The 16,815-nt window shown below is 35.2% G+C and overlaps 1 protein-coding gene across 3 annotated transcripts in view; it reads left to right on the top strand.

The window, feature by feature from the left end:
- The window catches only part of LOC131669478 (LIM/homeobox protein Awh), a 546,200-nt gene that overhangs the window by 483,057 nt on the left and 46,328 nt on the right, over positions 1–16,815 (top strand). The window contains exons 3-4 of one of the 3 annotated variants that reach the window (XM_058944379.1): positions 10,017–10,147; positions 10,214–10,580. The exons of 1 other annotated variant lie outside the window; for it this stretch is intronic. In XM_058944379.1, the coding sequence (XP_058800362.1) occupies positions 10,017–10,147; positions 10,214–10,482 (400 nt within the window). In that variant the 3' untranslated portion in view covers positions 10,483–10,580. Of the gene's footprint in view, positions 1–10,016; positions 10,581–16,815 lie in introns of those variants that run through there. One more of the 3 variants, XM_058944371.1, reaches the window with a different exon arrangement.

Genomic DNA, 16,815 nt, shown 5'->3' on the forward strand with positions numbered 1-16,815 from the left:
CATAGGTTTTAAGCTGCTTTCTGAGTGTCAGAATGTCAGCGTAATTTTTTTTCAATTTAGGCTTTACTTGCCGTAAACTTGCTGCTAATAAAACACGCAATTATGACTATTACCTGAGACTATTTTCAAAGTGAACGCTTTACATATAGAGTGTAATATTACTACACGTTCTTATATAAACGATCGCAAAGTACATACTATGAACAAATTTTTCTCAGTAGTTCGACTTGGATATAAGATCCTAGAAGTGCATGCTTACGTCATTTAACTTCCAGTCACCGTCAGAAGCACTGATCATTTACAACACAAAGGTTGATCGAGGATATATTAATTGTGCAAAATGTGAACCGACGATTAGTCGACATTAAGTTACCATAGCGCTCATACATCAGAACATTCAATTCTTTAAAAATCTAAGACTAAATGTTATCGAAAATGCTTCTTGTAGAAAAAAATTTTAAGCATTCTATCTAGTATAACCTTTGATGAGTCTATTGCTCATTATGAAGTCCATGCATGTCAGACAATTACTTTACAAATTTAGATCTTGTTGTGCATTTAAACCGATTAAAATTGAAATGTACTGGAACTGTTAGAGACAATCGTATCCCAGTAAAAAATGTCATTCATAAAAAGGCTCCATGTGGAACATATGCAGTAAAGCATGAAAAAAACTCTGGAATAAATTACATCACGGTTATGGATTCAAAGCCAGTATTAATACTACAGCTACAGGGGTCACTCCATTATCATCAGCAAAGAGATACAGTTCGATCGAAAAAGAAAAAGTCGATATACCAGTTCCGCAAGCTTTTCACCTTTATAATCAGTCCAAGAGTGGAGTTGATGTACACGACGATCACTGTAACAATTTGTTGCCAAGTATTCGTTTAAAGAAGTGGACGAAGGTGGTGTTCATTAGACTTATCCAAGCAGCAATTACAAATGCAGTTGTAATATTCAATGTTGCTGATGATAGTAAAAAAAAAGTTGGAACTAAAGAATTTGCAATGTCAATAGCGAAAAGTTAGATTCATGATGCTGAAAAAAATAAGGAAAAGCATACAACAATTCGAAAAAAGAAACAGAACAAGTGTTCCATTTGTCCAATAAGAACATATGTGAACTGTGAGAAGTGCAATTTGTTTTTTTGCAGTGCATGCATGAAAGCAAAGCATGTCTGATTATAGTGAGAGGCCAGGGAACTCACTATCAAAAAGCACCTCGTAGAGTGAGAGGCGAGGGGATTCACTATAAACCAGCACCTCGAAGGAGACATGATTTTACTACGTCCACGCTATTATCTCTGGGTTACGCTAAGAGTAAAATATAAATATAAAATGAAAGTAGTCACACTTTAGAGGTACTTATGCAATACTTTATTTAGAACCTCTTGATAAATTAAACTTCGGTACGTTTATACCCCAACTTATCTTATAAAATTCCAAAAGTTGAAACGGTTGAATAGAATTTTCACAATTGTTTGAGAATTTTTTTCTCGAAAACTATAGGCTTTCGGGAAAAATTTATAAGCTCAAAAATGTCTTAGAATTAGTCAAAGAATACTCTCTAAATTTTCCAGAATTTTTCGAAATTTTTTTGAAATTTTCAATTCTGTAATTTTTTGAAAAGTTGAAAAAATTATCAAAAAATTTTAAAAAATTTTAGAGTGTTCATTGACAAATTATAAGACATTTTCGTTATATAAAACTTTTTCCTTAACCTCATAGTTTTTGAGTAAAAAATAGTAACCTAAAACGCATTTTTTTTCCAGATTTTGGCATTTTTTCCGCCATTTTGGAAAAAAAATTTTAAATATAAAAATTTTCTGTTAAAGTTCAACAATTTTGTTCACTCATGGTTGAAGAAATATTTCGATATTGACATATGTTATGGTAGAAAAAAAATTCCAAAAAATTTTTTTTTTCAAAATTTCCCTATTTTTTTATAAAAAACCGGCCATATTTAATTATGTAAGCAAAATTTTTGAATATTGAGCCCGAATTTAGATTCAGAACACCCAAAAACATAAGGTATGGTGCCCTGGATCAATTTATTGTTTCGTTTTACAAATGAATTTTGCGATCAAAAATATGTCCAAAAACTGTCGTTAATGGGTTAATAAAAATTTAGAAATTTTAAGTACATTTTATATCTCTTGTCAAATTCTAATTCTTGCCGCGAGCTAATCCTAGCTGAAACAGTCGTATTTCTTGGTTATATAGAATGAACCAATCAAGAGTACTGCAGTAGATTATCGACTTGAATTCAAATTCTTGTCTCAAGACAAGAACCTATTTTCCCGATAATACTGCTGTCTACTGCTTAATTCTTCATGATTGAGTTGTACAATATAATTCAATCAGTAGCGGTATAAGAAAATTAATGTAGTGCAAAATTAGTGAGAAAATAATAAATATAAAATGTCTATTATATTATTTTATTAATTTTCACTAAATGCAAATAAAATTTGCAAATACTTTTGTCTGTTTTTCTATAATACCCTGTAAACCTTGTCTACATTTATACTATTTTATATTATGTTGAATTATTTTACATTATTTTATTTTATTAAGCAAACATTTATTAAAGATTATTACCTCTCTAACATTTCATACTCAATGTACATGTAATTTATATAAATAATATGAAATTGTTTAAAATAAAGTATGAAATTATTTTATTTATTATATAATAATAAAGGTAAAAGGAGAGAGTTAATGATACTGCTGTAGGCTCTTAAATGGGCTTCGACTAGTTAAGCGTTAGTTAAACGGCCATGCTTCTTTCTCTCTTTCTCTCCCGTCTACCGCATACTGTATGCCGTCATCTTTAATATATTGAATTCTCCTCCTCCGTCATCCTCCCCTCTCCAAGCTTCTTAGCTTCTTCTCGCCCTATAAGCTTCTATATACTCATGCTACGCTATACCATCACATACGCCGCGGACATTACTTATGGTCAGAATAATATCCGCTATTAATTTATTAAAAAAAGATATTTCATGTCGCCAAATGTACTAAAGTAATCTTATAATAGTAGAAATTAAGCAACGGGAGCATCTAAGCAATCACAAAATCCATTACAAATCGAACTTTTCTATTATTGCAACCTACTAAAAATCAGAAGTCAATCCCCAAAAAAAGATTACGTGGAAAAAGGCAATTGTATTCTTCTCCATGAGTTTATTATGTTATCGTAGAAGAGCTAAAAAAGATATATTGAAAAGAAGTAAAGATTAACGAGAAGGACGATCTGTCAAACATTTACAAGAAAAAAGACTTTTCACCTCGCTCGATGTACTAAACCTACTTTATTATAGTCGCAATCAACACTTGCTATAAGTAATACTACTGGTCCTGTTGCTATGAGTGATTAAGAAAGAGAAAGAGAGAAGAAGAGATGTGCTTATTCATATGCGTTTCAATAATATTTATCATAGACTGTCACACTTACTATCAAATTCTACATTTTATATTATGTATAAGGATCCCTCATTAAGTAAGCTAGCAGTAACAATCTAGGTTAATAGGAGGCTAGATAACAGTTTACACCATTCTTCAACATGCAGCCTTCAAATTTCTTATCGATGAATCAATAAATAGTTGACTGTCATTAATTGTGTATTCAACATATCCATATTCATTTATTAGTCCTGCAACATCATTGGAATAAACCAAACCTTTTGCTTTTAAGAAAAATTTCAAAAATGTGCGATCTTGATCACGATAGAAATACACCTTATTACCTAGAGCTATAAAACTTTGTTTTCAATGTGTGTGTGTGTATGTTTAAAGCTAAGAGTTTGGAAATAGTTTTCGGAAGATGTGTGTCTGTAACAAGTCATTAAAATCATAGATATACCTGCGTTAACCATCTTTAAATTTTGGCGATTCATTCAATTCGACGCCTTGCTGATCTTTAAATTTTTAAATGACATTCTTGTGTCAGTAACATAACTTTCTATTTCAAAAACTTTGACTACAGATATTTGATATTAACTTTCATACTGAACAATGCTGATTAAAACATCATGAGTTACCAATTCACCAAATGGATATTGCGAAATTATTCTTTTTCATATGCTCATTCATTAATTTTTATTATACTCATTTATTTATAACACTCATTTTTGTTTTTATTATATTCATTCATGGTAGGTGAAGCAAAAATTTGTTTTTTTCTGTTTTTGCGATTCGCAAGGAGCAAATGAAATACAATATCGTTGGAGTCTAAAAATTGCTCATTCTATTTGAATTTATATTAAATTATTTTTTGTAACATTCCTTGAGTCGCACATCGAAATTCTTTTATTTATCTTGACAAACATATGCAAAAACTATTCAACCGTTAATGATATGGAGTTATCTTTGAGCTTGTTGTACTAAACACTAAAATGCCAAAACTAAACTCCCACTGATCTAGACTTGTGGTTGCATGACAACGACAAACGCGGACCCGTTTGCTCACCCACACCAGTCACCGATACTATGGCTTCTAATCTCTGCATCGTACTTCTTTAAATCAGGATAAGTTTTTCAAAATAAAATATCTCAAGATCGGATACTGATAGATATATTAACCTATCGGTATTTGAAGCTTCAAGTGGTTACCAATCAAGATAAAATAAACCAAATTCTAAAAATTGTTTATATTACCATGAATTTGAAGGATAAAGTTGCAATTTTTTAATTTTCGAGCATTCCTCTTCAAAATGCGTTCAGTTATAAAAAATTTTGTTATACTTTTTTGTGAAAGTAAACAAAAAAAAAAGAAATAAAGAAGATGTTATACGTAAAGAAATATTTCAAAAATCGCGGAGATACAGGCTTTGAACACTTCGCAACAAAATTAACGGAATACCTAATTCCTATTAAAAAAGAGCGCAACTTCGAAGATAAAACAACTTACAATCTTAGGAAAAAATATCGTAATAGGGTAAATTTTTCTTAAATTAACTCTTTTAAAGACGTTGGAACCCGCTTTTTTATTTGACTCAACCTTTACTTACGTGACCTTGAAATTCAAGGTTCTTTTTAAAGTTCAAAAATCGTAAACATTGGCAGTGCACCCGCGCGTGAGTGGTTTTTATCGATAATTCTGATTATTGCATCTTAAAGTCTCTTTTTCTTTAATTTAAAAAAAATTGACCCGCTACGATTTTTTTTGACAATTTTGCAGCGTTTTAAAAATTCTATTAAAAATTCTATTAAAAATTCTATTAAAAATTCTATTAAAAATTCTATTAAAATTCTATTATTATTCGTAAAATATGATAATCTATCGTACAATTGAATCAGCGGTGTAGAATGACTCGACTACATATGCACGGATTCTAATCTTATTTCTTGGCTGATTCTGATGAAAGCGAAATAGAAAACTTGTATTTGAGCGAAACGAATATTACCGTCGATTTAGCATCATCTAATAAGCACCACGAGGAGGTAGTCGATCGGGTTTAACACAAATGAAATATAAAAAACAAATTTTTTAAATTTGTAAATGTTATTATTTCCTCATTTTTATCTTACATTGAATATCTCTTGTAAAATAGCAATTGTAAAAATTATTAATATTGTCATCCGACGCATATTGTTTTCTGATATCAGTAATAAAAAAAAAATTTTATTCCATATCTGACCGTTTCCAAATTTTAACGAATACGGTTCTTTTACAAATGAACCATTCTTTAACCTTTTACTGTTTCGCAAAATTTTTTACGGCAGTATATTAAAACTGTTCAAATCAATTTCTTGGCAAAATAGAAAGCCTTCATTGAATGAAATTCAATCCACGTAAATTATTGCACTCTCAGAAACTATCGACATGAGATAGCAAGACCAATGAGGGTTCATTTTTCAACTGTTTCTCGACTTCTGTCTCAATTCAATGAAACAGGTGTTTATCGCAGAAGAACCGAGTAAGATAGAAAACGTGTACAAATACTTGCCAGGGCTATCGTACAATACGAGCAATCGTACGTCAACCAGTAAGAAATACGCAACAAATTCAAAACGAAGCCTTGCCACATAGGCAAATCAGTTTGTAAATAGTAAGGAGACATTTTCTTACAGCAAGACATCATAGATCTCGTCAGTATTCCATCACCGAATTCACTGTGCCCGGAATGGAACACTATCAGTTCGTGTGAATAGAATGATTAGCCCGGAATCGAAGGCGATTGCATTTGCATACTTGAATGATATAATAATCATATTATTCGAGTTTCAAGAACATATGCGATAAGTTAAGCTCGTGCCGGGAAGGCTAAACGCAACTGGCCTAACGATTAACAGACATTAGTGCGACTTTGGAAAAACAGAGTAATTTTAAAAAAAGTATTTGAGCTTGCTGGTTAACCGGGAAGGAATAAAGCCGAATTCCGAGGAAATAAAGATAGTTGTAGAGTACTCACGACTGTGAAATTTCAAAGAGTTACGCACCTTCCTCGGCGTCGTCTCCTGGTACCAAACACTTCAACAGCGTATTGGAGTACGAAATAGACCTTGACGCCAACACCAGCGAAGAAGCCAAGACCACCGAATTAGCTTTCACCTAAATGGGCGGAGCTCCAGGAGTTTCTTTTCCGTACAGTTGTACGCGGGGGCGATTTCGTCATGGGTGCCCGTTAGATCTATTGCATGGAATTAGGTGAAGGTGCAGATTTGGAACGACGGCCCCGAGTTAGGATCCGTTACCGTGTGTACATGCACGTCGACTTCGAGAGGTACGCGCACAACAGAACGACCGTCGAGGGCCTTCCCAGGCAGCAAGTCTTGGGGTGGAAGCATCCTACAGTGATCCGATCCACCACCACGACAACTAACATCACTATGACCGTCAGCGCCCCCTTGGGTGCAGGAGCTATCGTGCTTGTCAACGTGAGTATGGTGTTGCCGTCCGAACTCACGACGAAAAGAAACCCGCCGATGTGGATTTGGTCAAACCGGCGCGACAACATTTCGCTGACACCTTAGAAGCGGAGCATGCCCCAGGGTAACCCCTCGCAAGCCCTGTGGAATACCACTTCCTGAGTGTGTTCCGATTTGATAAGTATTCACGTACCGACGAACACCTAGACTTCGTGGACCAAAGTCTGAGATAGGAGGCACGAGGGTGACCGGCGGATGAGATCTGAAGTCTCGGAAATAAAGAAAAAAATATTTCGTCCCGAAAATAAAGTTTCTCTGGTCTCCAAATCCGGGTGTTTTACTTCATCCTCGCCCCATCCTTTTTATTGTTTTTTTAGGGCTCGGCCAAGCTCGTCGCTCTATATAATATCGTCGGAGACTTAGATTCGACTAGTCCCGGCTAGGGGGGCTGTAACGAGTCCTGCTCATTAAAGCTTCTGCTCATCCAACCCACCACCGCCGGCGCAAGAGCGACACCGATAGGCTCGCGACTGGTCGATCGAGCTGCGCGTACATGCGACGGGGAGAAGAAATTAATCGCTCGATAATCGGCAACCGAGCGTTATCTGCTGCAACAATCGGTACGTATGATCATCGAATACAAATATGAAACACGAGAAGAAGAGAGACATGTGACCAAGAAAAAGAGAAGATCGAAATCATTGTCGACGTGAAAATAAGTAAGCTGGCCAACGAATAATTAGAAGAGCACGCATCCGATCTTCCGTTGTGAAAGCGTAACACGTTATCCACGATTTTAGTTCGCGTAAGTTGACACCGTCTTTCTCAACTGCAACTACTCTACTGAGAGTAGAGACTTTCGGTGACCGCGCGTACTTTCATTTGTATTTGACTCTGCATAACTTTGCTCTCTGTCTAATCGTAATCTGCACATATCCCAAGGAAATGTCCGTGAATTCACAACTTCGCTCATCCTTTCAGAGACGTCGCCTTACTACGAGCAGCAATATAAGACGCCTCATATGCTTTTGCATTCTAACAGGGTTAGGAGAGGAGTCAACGGCAGTGCACATGCAAGATCGACGCGTGACAGACATTGCGACCTTGAGGGCAAATATTTTGTTATTTGCCGCGTGCGCACGCCAACAAATCACATACCTAGTTACAACATATCAAAAGATTATTCAAAACGGTAAGGTCGGGATTGAGGGTTTCCGTATGACACCAAGGAATACCGAAAAAATTAGTGAAACAGCGGTTTTTTGTTAATCTGGCTTTCATTCACCCTTTTTAAAATTCGAAAATTTAAAAATTCGAAGTATTTATAAAATGATAAATATAAAATATATGTTATTCAGAGATGTGTGATCTTATCTTCAAAATATTCAATTTTCAAATTTTGAAAACATTTGAAAACCTTTTTATTCAGACTAACCAAGTCAATAATGTCATTCTAAAAGGCCAAAAGTATGCTGCAATTTAGAAAAAAAATCTAAGATTAAGAGAGATTAAATCTTTAAAACTAATCTATAAATTAAGGGAGATATTTTGTAACAAGTATTCCTCGTTTCGTGAATTGGATCGCGCAGACGGAGCGTTGCACGCACGTGTATCGGTAGTCTTTTCCTGTCTATTCGAGTTACCGCACCTAATCTTGAAAAAAAACAAAACGTTTCTAGGATTTCGGTGCATTGACTAACAAAGCGGCTAAGAAAGGGAATATCTAGTGCAATATCTGCGCAACGAACAGTAAGTAGCCTCTTGCAAATCGTTGCGGCAAGCCACCCGTGTGATTGATTTCGCGTGTTCAGTTTTGTGCGATGATGTGCTGATGAGGCCGCGGCGCACCTCAAACATCAGAGCGGAACCTCGAGCTCGTCGAGCTCGAGATCCAGCACCGCACAGAGGACGAAGTCTTCGATAAGAGGTTTTCGTAGCCGTGCGTCATCATCAGCGGTAGCAGTGAAAGTGAGACAATAAAGCTTTGTCGGCTGATCAGCGACAAAGCTAAGGTAGCGTTCGATTTGTATTGTTTGGGAGTGAAACTTAACCCGCCATTTCATTTAGCTCCGCGTATATTTTCTCTCTCGCACATACATCAGTTTATCGATTGCGTGCATTCGGCCTGACATTGTCACTGTTGTTCAATCGTTTGTAGCCCCAAAGGGCTACCCGTTTCGTTTACCTGACAGTTTAATAAAGCCGAGGTGCTCAAAGTAAAATATCAGCTAACCATCTTTCACCAAAAGTCCCTCTCCGAAAGATCCCGCAAGCAACGAATGTACCTGTCGTGATCCCGTGAGTTTTTGCGATCCTTCCCTTTTTAGCACTGGACAACTATCTGCCTCTTGACTTCTCACGTCAAGAGAGCAAATAACGATGTAACAGCATCGCTGAGATGCAAAGCCGGTTGATCAGCAGGGCAAAGATCTAGCCTTTTCCCCGCATGTATGCACGCGAACGCGGCGCCCTTTGGCCGCAAGCACATAGTCGCGATCACGTACTCTGCAACGTCACTTTGCCTAAATATTCGTCCCGTCATGATCTTTAAAAAAAATGTTAAGAATCGAGATTTTACGCATGCATAAAGGTAGATCTTAAAGGCTGAAAATGCATACACGTAGACCACCGTAGTTCGTTTACTTTTTCCAAGCTTCAAAGTGGCGCATATCCTACTATCATACCAAAATAAACTTATTATGATTCTAGCAGAGGTATATTTTTACAAAATCTATCATACAATAAGTTATAAAAATTAATTAATCCACCTCTTATGGATAAAATCATAGGAATAATCTTCCTGTTGAATGCGCCATGCAAAATATACAACTTTTCTGTATATTTAGCGGTATACGAACTTTCCATACTTTGTTTTCTAAAATATTGTATACAAAAAATATTTAAAACTCACGGTTTACATACCCTCGCTTCGTTCGAGTATAAATCTCATACGAGACAAAAATCTACTACCTTTTACTACTTAGGTATATAATGTTTTAATATTATAAATCGATAACTTTCACTATCATCAAAAACTATGATAAAATTATTTAAATTTAATTTTTTGATTTAGTTGGTACCTCAAATTACACTTGAGTTCATGGAGAATGAACAAATTTCTAATAAAACTCTTGTAATTTTCAGAACTTTTGGAGCTAAATGCGCTAAGTGCAACCGCAGTATTGGGTCAGGTGATTGGGTTAGACGTGCCCGTGAACGAGTTTATCACTTAGCTTGTTTTGCATGTGATATGTGCTCTCGTCAACTGTCTACAGGTGAACAGTTTGCTCTTATCGATGCAAAATTATTATGTAAAGCTCATTATCTTGATATAATCGAAGGAAACAATACATCTTCCTCGGAAGACTGTGATTCAGAGCAACATTGTAAAGGTAATAAAACAAAACGTGTCAGGACCACGTTCACGGAAGAGCAACTGTCCGTCTTGCAAGCTAATTTTCAGTTAGATAGTAATCCAGATGGACAAGATCTAGAGAGAATTGCTCATGTTACAGGATTAAGTAAAAGAGTAACGCAAGTTTGGTTTCAAAATTCACGAGCGAGACAAAAAAAACATAGTGGAAAATTGAAAACGCACATTGACTGGTAGAATATTCATAACAGTTCATAGTAAAAGCCAATAATTATTCAATAACTTTCTTCATTTTGTAAATATTATTATTGCGATCTTATTGTACGAAATTACTAATCGATCATCAGTATTACTTTTCTTCAATAATTATTCATTTCATATTTTATAAAGAACTAATAAAAATAAAAACTATTTATCAACTTACTATATATTTAATAATTTTATTTTACAATTGTCAACTTTTCGAAAACATGAATTAAAAGGCGCCTTATGAAAACATTTTATACCGAAGTCTACATAAATTTTTATATTTCAGGATATCTATACGAAAATGTTTAGGGTCATTTAATCAATTATGTAAATATTCAAATGTACGTTTCTGTGCAAGTAGCCGTACACATTTTTGGATAAGCTAGGTAATGAAAAAAATCCTACACAAAATTCTAATATTACTGAAAAAGAAAAAAATATTTCTATTTGAAACAAAATAATCCACTTTTTCAACCTGCTAATTTATACAGATTTGTTTTAAAAATGTCACTGACTTTACTAAACTTGTACACAGATTGATTTTGTGACGTCAACTACTCAGTGGAAATATGTGTACAAGATTTTTATAAAATTGTTTACTATTTACTGTATAATATTTTATACAATATCTGCAAAGCTCCTACAGACTACAGAAACAATCGCGTATACACTATAGGAAAATGTGCAGTACAAGATATATATTTACGTGTTTAGTATTAAGTGATCTAGTCACAGATTCATCCAAATATAATTCATGTTAGGAATAAGCGCGTACAGAAGTGTGGAAAGTAGTCGATACAATTTTCTGCTTGAACTTGTGCATCATGCTTTCTGTCAAATTAGTGTGCAACACTGCATGCTCCCTTCTCCGTACAATTTTCTACACTGAAGCATTCATGAATACATGTAGGACAGTGTGCAGGATTGTATCTACAACGGCATTTGCTAATAAATACACGATAAGACTGGTGCATTCAGCTTTGTCGGCGTAGAAAAAAAGATACTCTTATACTTTCGCAAACAATAAAAATATGTTTACACGAATTAAAAACCACATCTGTAACCCAACCCAACTCTGTACAGCATCCGAAAAATTGTATTGCTAACTAGGAGGAGGAGTTATATTTTGAAATAAGGAAATTTTCCTAGAAGGGAGAAAATTTTTATGTTACGTTGATCAGTTTTTTTTCGCTGTCAATATTACTTCGTTTCCAACCCTGGTAAGATCTTTTGATATAATTATTATTAGTTATATATAATAATTTAAAGTAATAGTAATCAATGAGGTTTTTGGTAATTTTCTTTAAAAATGTTTTTAATTTGTAAACAAGCTTTTGTTATTAAATTTTTAAAAGTGTATTAAACTTGTGACAATTGTTTGTTTGTAAGTGAAAAAATATATATAATGAAGAACATTTTCAATACCTTTTAGTTTCTCGAAAATGTAAGTATATTATAAAAAAATATAAATTTAAAATAATAATTAAAATATATGTATGATTTAAATAATTTCTATTGTTTCATTTGCAGAAAACTAATTCCATCCCACGACTGCGATTGTATCGGCTATTAGACGTTATTTTAAATACAGTAAGTATTATTTTTATTATATATTTCATATAATAACATATTTTTCCGAACATATCTTATATCTTTATGAATTTATTATATTTATATTCATTTATGATATATATATATTTACATAAGTAATTACACTTCTGTTCTGAGATAAGGTAAGTGAGATGAGAGAGAGATGTGAGTACGCAGGGATACTTCCGTGCGCGACAGCAAGGCGAGGAGAGAGAGAAATATAGTTGTGCCATAGAGAGTGATCGCGCGCACTGATTGGCTCATTAAAACGAAATCGAGTAGTTAAACCCGCGACGCGAGCAGTAGCTGTCTAGACACGCGAGTGAGCAGACAGAGTCCTTTGTTCCAACTGCCTTCATTCCTTGGATCTTGGCTGTGACCTGCCGCCCTTTTTCTTCGCTCTTGGAGTGTGTCCCTATTCAGGGAGGAATCGCGACGTCGCCTGGCTCTGCGGACGATTTGAACGCGTGGGCTGCACCCGGTAGTGTGGAGCATCGTTGTGCTAGGCACCATCAGAAGGGAGACTGAGCTGCATAGTACACATGGTGTCCGATTCTTCGCACGCACGTGTCAAATCAAACTGTAGAAGTCATTGACGTACCTAGAGTCCAGGCAACCGTATTGTGAGTACCGGCTTGATGGTTTACTCTCTCTCTCTATCCGTTCACTCAGCGTGCTCTCTCCCTCTTTCCGACCGCCTGTTCTAACTTTTTTTTATTGATTAAAGATATTTTTTTTTTGTAAATGTTTTAACTTAATCGTATCCCGTTGCTTTATTTGAACGTCCTACTTTTTCCCGCCGACAACCACTTATGAATTTTCGACTTTCGCGCTCCTTAGCCAACATTACGCATCTGCGCTGATCCGACCGTCCTGTCACCGACGTGAAGAGCACCGGACCTAGGAGGACGACCATGTCCAGGAAGCTTCAGACTTCGTTGGTTTGATATTTCCCCAGTTACTGTTTTTTTATATTCACGGGGTAAACTGGGCTAAAATCTCGTTATAATATAAATATAATATAAATATCTATCAGATGCGTTGGAAATAATGAATAGTAAGCCACATAGATATCGCAGATGAAAGCTGTTCTACTGCAAGTAAGTTTTATTAACCTGTTAACCGGGGATATCCCTTTCTAATTACGCAACATATAACGGGCGCGTCCTTTTCCACTAAGACGTGTATGAATGACGTATTACCATAGTAGTAGTAAAATATACGTCCCGCCCGTTCCAGGGCGCAATATAAATATCGAGGACGTATTCATAAGCCCTACCCGTACCCGATATTGTTTACTTTTGACGTATTTATACATCCCGCTCGGTTAACAGCTTAATATTATTATTTAACTATTTACAATCAATTTTCATATTCTAATTATTATTCTTTTTCTTCTTTAGTGAATCAAGAAGTTAATGGTGGTGAGATTAATGGCACAGAAAGTTGTCTACCAAATCGAACATACGGTGACTGAAAGAGTGATGGCTGGGATATATCACCAGAAACGTGCAGAGGCCATGCATAGAAAACAAGAACCCACTCAATTGGAACGGAAAAGGAAAGCAGAACTGGCCAAGCTAAAGCTGGATAAAATACCAGAGAAAGTAAACAAAGTAACATATGAAAGTATCGATTAAATCTAGGTAAGATGTAGCGCTTTCATATACGAAAGAACTATCGTCAGCGTCAACATAGTTAGCATCGATTTCTTGAAGGTTTTAAAAAATTGCATTTGCAGATACCTGCGTTAGACATTTCGCAGTCGGAGACACTTTAAGCTTCGACTGACATACCGCTTGTTTTGTCTTTTGTGGTAAGTACATAAAATACATGAAAGTTCGGAATAATGATAATTAAAATTAATATTTTTCTCTTTTTTACAATGAAATATCCCGAAGAGACCAGCCTTGTAGAACATTGAAACGATTCGACGAAAATTTATATTGATACCAACCGAACCAATGGTAAGGAATCCAACTCGCCCCCAAAAGATTGTAGAAACAAAAAAAAATAAGAATTATTTTGTAAAAACATTTATTTACATTTTATATAACATAAAATAAAATAAAATAAATAGTAATAATTTTTGAAAATATTTATATGTATTATTCATAAAATATAACAAATTAAAAAAAATGCTTCACTTCTAACTAAAGAGAGAGAGAGGCCCTATAGAGCTAGCGTAAAATTTGGAGAGGGGAGGAGGGGGCTAGTACAACCCTATATATTTACCATACATAGTGTGGTCTATAGTGCAGTAGCTGAAGGTAGAGCGGGCTATAGAGTTAGCGTCACTGAGTTGGAGATGTTGAGAGCATGTCTCAATAGCGCTACCTTTTATTATTATTATGTAATAAATGAAATATTACAATCATATACGAGGTCTGTCCGGAAAGTACCGGGCCTACGTTTATATCTTCGCGCCATAGTGTTCGAGCGACCTCTACCGGACAGAAACGTAAATAAAGCCTCACGAATCTATTGGTTACTTACTGACATCTGCCGGACGTATAGTTCATGCGCAGCGTGTCTTTGTTTACAGTGCCTTTTTCGCGTTTGTCGGATTTTGATATTGTCAAAAATGACTGAAAAACAAGATCAACAAATTTGCATCAAATTTTACTTGCAACTCGGAAAAACGAGTTCGGAAACTATTGAAATGATGCAAAAGGCTTTCGGAAGCGAGTGTATGAGTAAACCACGAATAAAAGAGTGGTATAAACAGTTCAAGGATGGTCACACTTCTGTCGATAGTGATTCTCGTTCCGGCCGACCTTCGACGACAAAAACCGCAGATAATATTGAGCGGGTGCGACTTGCATTCGAACAAGATCGTCGTATGACTGTGTGAGAACTAGAAGAAGACCTTGAGATACCAAAAACTATCATTTCAGAAATTTTAACCGAAAATTTAGGAATGAAACGCGTGTGTGCGAAATTCATCCCAAAATTGCTCACAGCAGAGCAGAAGACCGTTCGCTTAGAAATCGCTCTGGACAATCTGGAAATGGTCAATAATGATGATAATGTGCTTAGAAATGTTATTACAGGTGATGAATCATGGGTTTATGGTTATGATCCTGAAACAAAACAACAATCTTCACAGTGGAAGCATTCTGAATCGCCAAGACCAAAAAAAATACGGCAAAGGCGGAGCAATGTTAAGTCAATGTTGATTGTTTTTTTCGATTGTGAAGGTGTTGTACATCACGAATATGCACCAACAGGTCAGACAATCAATAAAGAATACTACGTTCAAATTTTGAAACGTTTGCGTGATGCAGGAAGAAGAAAATGGCCCCACTTTTGGGAAAGTAGTGACTCGCTTCTCTATCACGATAATGCGCCAGCGCATTCATCCAATCTTGTGCAGCAGTTTTTGAGCAAACACAATATCGTATTGCTTCGACAACCTCCATACAGTCCCGACATAGCCCCTTACGACTTTTGGCTGTTTCCAAAACTAAAAAAACCACTCAAAGGACACCGATTCGATGACAAAACAACGGTTGAAAACAATGCGACGAGTTTACTTAAGGCTATCCCTAAAAGTGAGTTGCAGGACTGTTTTGAAAAGTGGAAACATCGATGGAACCGTGTTATTCAATCAAGTGGAGATTACTTTGAAGGATGCCATCCACCAGATGATAAAGAAGAACGCTAGCACGAAAATAGAAAGGTAGGCCCGATACTTTCCGGACAGACCTCGTATTTCTCACGAGCGCTAGTTTTTTTTTGTATCGCATAAAAAGTAAGAAGACATTTGCAATACTAATTCAATCCCCAGAAATGATATTGCAGATGTGCCGTTCATAAAACTATTTTTTTTTTCATTTTCGCTCTAATCATTAATGTTCCAACTGCTCTGTTATCAAAAGTATTGATGGCACACCAATCTGACACGGTTCAAAACCTTTGTTATTGTGTTAACTAGAAATCTCTCTGACTAATTTGGAATTCCAGAAAACGGTGCTTATTTTTAATTTATAACTTATTGAAAACGAGAAAACAACAAAATTATACTTACATATTTTCTCGAACCGTAAACTTATCTTTAAAGATATAGCATACGTATTTCAGTAGTATACAAAGTTGAGTACTATAGTAACAGATAGTTAATGTATTTAGAATGAAAACGATAACTGTCACGGCCTACAACGTAAAGTGTTAAGAGTAAAAAAAAATTTGATACTTACAAACTACATTTATAGATTTTTCACTCTTTCAGCTACTTGTTTAATTCGTTTAATTCTATTTCTTATTTATTTAATTCATTTAATTCGTAAGTACCGTTTGTAAGGTTTAACGCTTTTATTGATTTACATCAATATTTATATATATACTGGTAGTACACCTTCATAGTTCTCAAAAGAAGTAGTAAGAAATAGATTTTTCATTCACTTACACTAGGATGTAAAAGTTCTGTGGATTTGCCCTAATGTGTTTCGAGTACTGATGACGTTCCCGAGCGAGTCAATGTTAGTGTATTCTCTCTGACATATTCATATCAAATGACTGTCATTCTTGAAATGCGTATTTTTGATACTAGTCGTCTATTCTATAGTTTATTAAAAAAACATTTGAGACAAAAATGACCACAATTATATGTATTAAAATCTTGATATCTAATGTGATTATATATAATTCTACTTTCATAGTTATATTGTGTCTGTAAACCTCTTTCAATTCATTTTAAGCAGCTTTAGTACTGTTAATCGCTTTCATTAT

This window comes from Phymastichus coffea, unplaced genomic scaffold (genome assembly GCF_024137745.1).
Source record: "Phymastichus coffea isolate CEN01 unplaced genomic scaffold, Cenicafe_Pcof_1.1 PCOF00007, whole genome shotgun sequence".
NCBI lineage: Eukaryota > Metazoa > Arthropoda > Insecta > Hymenoptera > Eulophidae > Phymastichus > Phymastichus coffea.